Raw genomic sequence first — 3,732 nt, forward strand, 5'->3', positions numbered from 1 at the left:
CACACACACACACACGCACACACGCAGAGGACTGACAAATCTGTGAGCAGAAACTGAGCTGAGAGAGATGACAGCAGGTTAAGTGAAGTCCTCATTAGTTTAGATAAGTACCTGTCGTCCTCATCGCTCTCCTCATTAACCTTTTTTCCCCTCTCTTTTGCTTTTTTATTTCACGGTGAATCTATCACCGTTATCTGTGTGTGTGCGTGCGTGCGTGCGTGTGTGTGTGCGAGTGCGTGGTCACACATGGCACGCAGACATTTGTTCCTCTCACACAATGTACTTGATCTATAAGGTTATGTACATGCTCAATTTGCACACTTCCTTAAGCAGATTTTCTATTATTTTGCTTCTCTATATAATGATCACAACCTCCCTTTAATGATTTATTTTAATGTGTATTGCTTTGCGTTATTTTTCCTTCTGTTTAACGCTCTTGTGTAAAGGTCTTTGAATCCAAAGAGATGCAGTACATAACTAAAACTGATCATCATCACTAATAATAATAATGCGTCCCTATCCAGGCTCCCGCTGGAAAGCCATGACCAATCTGGAGAAGCAGCCCTACTATGAGGAGCAGGCTCGCCTCAGCAAGCAGCATCTGGAAAAATACCCAGACTACAAGTACAAGCCGCGACCCAAACGCACCTGCCTGGTGGACGGCAAAAAGCTGCGCATCGGCGAGTACAAGGCCATCATGAGATCCCGCAGACAGGAAATGAGACAATACTTCAGTGTGGGGTAGGGGAACTGATGGGGGGAACTTTAGCATTTAATACTCATAATTCCAATTAGCAAATAAGTAGCATTTGCTCTTTATTTAAATTAATTAGATGTTTTGGTAGAGCAGGTGTCACATCTTGTGATATCAGTTTCAAGCAAAAACAAAAGAAACAAAAGCACACTGAGCGCAAAGGTAGTAGCTTTGATATTGTTAAGTCAAATCAGCACCAACCTCAAGGTTTGAAATAACTTCTCGAATTTAGATTTCTTTTTTTCCAATTCTTTTTTTTTTTAACTCTGTGTGTTGTTGGTTGGTCCAGACAAACCAGACCCACATCAAGATGTTGGGTCTGGGAACTCACCATTGGCAGGGCTCAATCCGAGGGGCGGGATAAACGGTTGTCTTTTAAATTCCCTCTGGACGCAATAAACAACCAGAGCAACGCTGGTTGATAGATTCAACTTTTGCCGTATCCAGTCGGCAAAACTCCGAACACATCTTCCTTTTTTAAGTATGACTTCAGTGCTTAAGTCCAAGGTCTTCTAGAGTCACAGCCAAAGCCGATTTAAAAGGCTGCTGTTCACCAACAGCAACAGCCATCTTCTCTGATTGGCCTGACCAGAATTTGGTTTTTCCAGCTCATAATCCAACAGAGAGTTGCCAAACTGACCCTGGCTGCAAATTACATTTGCTGCCACTAGGGTGCGTCTAGATGTCTAGGCTAGTTTAACATAACTTTTTATTTAAACTTCAGGTTTAATTTAGTTAAATCTCCTTAAATAATCAATAAAAATTAATCACCCTTCTAATGTAGATGTTGACATTCCCTTTTTCTTAATAAACCAGGCTAACTAATATAAACTCAAAGACCGTGGTTCTCAACCTTGGAGGATTCTGGGATTAGGAAACTAAACAAGACACTAAAAACACTCCGTTTGTGAGATTTAGTTACAGAGCCAGTTTAGCTGTTTAGTTTAGATAATAACTGTGTCAACAGCTTGAATGCTGCTTGTCATGTACTAACAAATGTCTTCTTTGTGTGTGTGTGTGTGTGTGTATTACAGGCAGCAGGGCCAGTTGCCCTTGTCCTCCGCAGGCGTGGTTTACCCAGGTGCCCTGTCAATGGCGGGAATCCCCTCACCCCAGATGCCCTCAGAGCACTCCAGCATGTCCAGCAGCCCAGAGCCCAACGCCAACCACCACCAAAACCCCCACATGGCAGGCCTGAAGGGGGACGAGCCGCGGATCAAGGAGGAGGAGCTGCGGCTGGACGACAGCAACGGCGACGTGTACGACGACTTTGACTACGAGGACGAGGAGGCAGACTACACCAGCGATAACGAGAACCATATCACCCAATAGGACGGCGGGACCGCCGCCCAAATTCAAAGCCAATCACAGCTGGTTAATCCCACACAATCCCAAACCCACCAATCAGGAAGAAAACTTTCTCTTTTTTGCCAATCACCCTAAATCCCAATCTCACAACCCCCGCCACCTTCTCCCCTTCCTGACTAACATGGACTCTTTTAACGGAGCCAAACCCCTCCCACTGGAGTCCTGATACCAGCATCTGATCAATCAACTGAAGCACAGGACCTGTCACTCACACTGACTGTTACACAAACTGGACTCTGGGAGGAAGAGACGACCAAGGCAGCCTCTGATGCTTGCTGAGGAATATTCAAGTACTACTGCTAGATTTTGAGTGTAATGCCACGAGTCAGGAGAAATTAAAAGTCACACTCAGAAAGCAAACCTTTTAGACCCATTTGTAGAAAAAGGAGACGTTTTCAAATGAAAGACGAATCAGTGGACCTGTCAAAGGCAAACAGATGACACTTTAAGATGGCGGACCTGTTTATTATCAAGAGACACTTTTAAAAAAATTAAAAAAACAAACAAACAAAAAAACAGCTTTTTTTGTCCTTTGGTTCTATAATATTCTCACTCAGGTACACGGTGCCAATAAGTGGCTTGTGAATGTGATTTGTTGTTTTTGTGCTACAACTTTGAATAATAATAGAAAAAAAGAGACTTTTCTTTTTTTCCCCATATGTCGTAAAGCACCTGAAAGACATAAGACGTGTTTATTTTTAACAAAAAACATATCTTTTCTTCAACCTCGCAGTGTGCTGTCAGCGATTTCCCCCCCATTTTTCTCTGTGTTTTTGTGACTGCCTGCTCCCACCCTCCCCCACGCCCAATTTGGAATCCGATGGGACAGTCCAGCCAGGACTAACCAGTAGAGCGTGGACTGTCCGACTTTGAGGGATTTCCAGGGGGGAGAAGGGAAGTCTCTCTGGCATCACGGAGCAGAAACAAAAGCACTGTGTTGCGAGACAATCCACCAGTTTTCTTCTCACTTCATCCCTCTATCTTGATCTCGTCCAGGGCAAAACATCAGTATGACTCAGCGTGAGTGTGTGTCGGTGTGTGCTGGGTTTACTCATGTATTGGCCGTTTGCACACGCGTGTAAAATTGAGGGAGAAAGATGCTATAAACGTCTAGGATACAAAAAATCAGGCTTACGCTGCTGCTGTTATTTACTGTACCACACACGCATATGTACACACTCACACACACAACCGTTGTTCTGTCCCTCAGTGTTTACCTGCTCCCTCCAATTAACATCGTCCTGCTGTCCTTGGTGGGCGGAGCTAAGCTGAAGCAGCCAGTCAGTGTTTCTGTTTGTATTTGAGTACTGTATTTTATTATTTCTCTTCAAACTGCCTCTAGTCTAATAATATTATTAACAATAATTATAAGGATGGTCAGCATTTCCTAAGTTTAGTAAGTTATGTACAGTATAATTTATTTTTTTCCTCTTTATCGGGTTTTTATGACCATATGAAACTATGACAGTCAATGAAACATTATTCTATTTAGCTGGTAGGTGTTTAGATCTAAACAAAAGTTGTCATTTTACCTTGCTTTGTTTTGCATTCTTTTGTTCCCTTATTTTTTGATGCATTTGTTTTGTATTAATCCTCTGGACGGGCGGAGA

General features: G+C 43.0%; 1 protein-coding gene across 10 annotated transcripts in view; it reads left to right on the forward strand.

Annotated features, from left to right (window-relative positions):
- Window positions 1-3,293, forward strand: part of sox5 (SRY-box transcription factor 5) — a 260,812-nt gene extending 257,519 nt beyond the window's left edge. For 7 of the 10 annotated variants that reach the window (XM_032504960.1, XM_032504956.1, XM_032504962.1 and 4 more), the window contains 2 exons: window positions 525-741; window positions 1,789-2,086. In XM_032504960.1, coding sequence (XP_032360851.1) covers window positions 525-741; window positions 1,789-2,086 — 515 coding nt within the window. Of the gene's footprint in view, window positions 1-524; window positions 742-1,788 lie in introns of all 10 variants that reach the window. The other 3 variants (XM_032504955.1, XM_032504965.1, XM_032504964.1) reach the window with 2 other exon arrangements.
- The last annotated feature ends 439 nt before the right edge of the window (window positions 3,294-3,732 follow it).

The sequence above is a fragment of the Etheostoma spectabile genome, chromosome 23 (assembly GCF_008692095.1).
Source record: "Etheostoma spectabile isolate EspeVRDwgs_2016 chromosome 23, UIUC_Espe_1.0, whole genome shotgun sequence".
Taxonomy (NCBI): domain Eukaryota; kingdom Metazoa; phylum Chordata; class Actinopteri; order Perciformes; family Percidae; genus Etheostoma; species Etheostoma spectabile.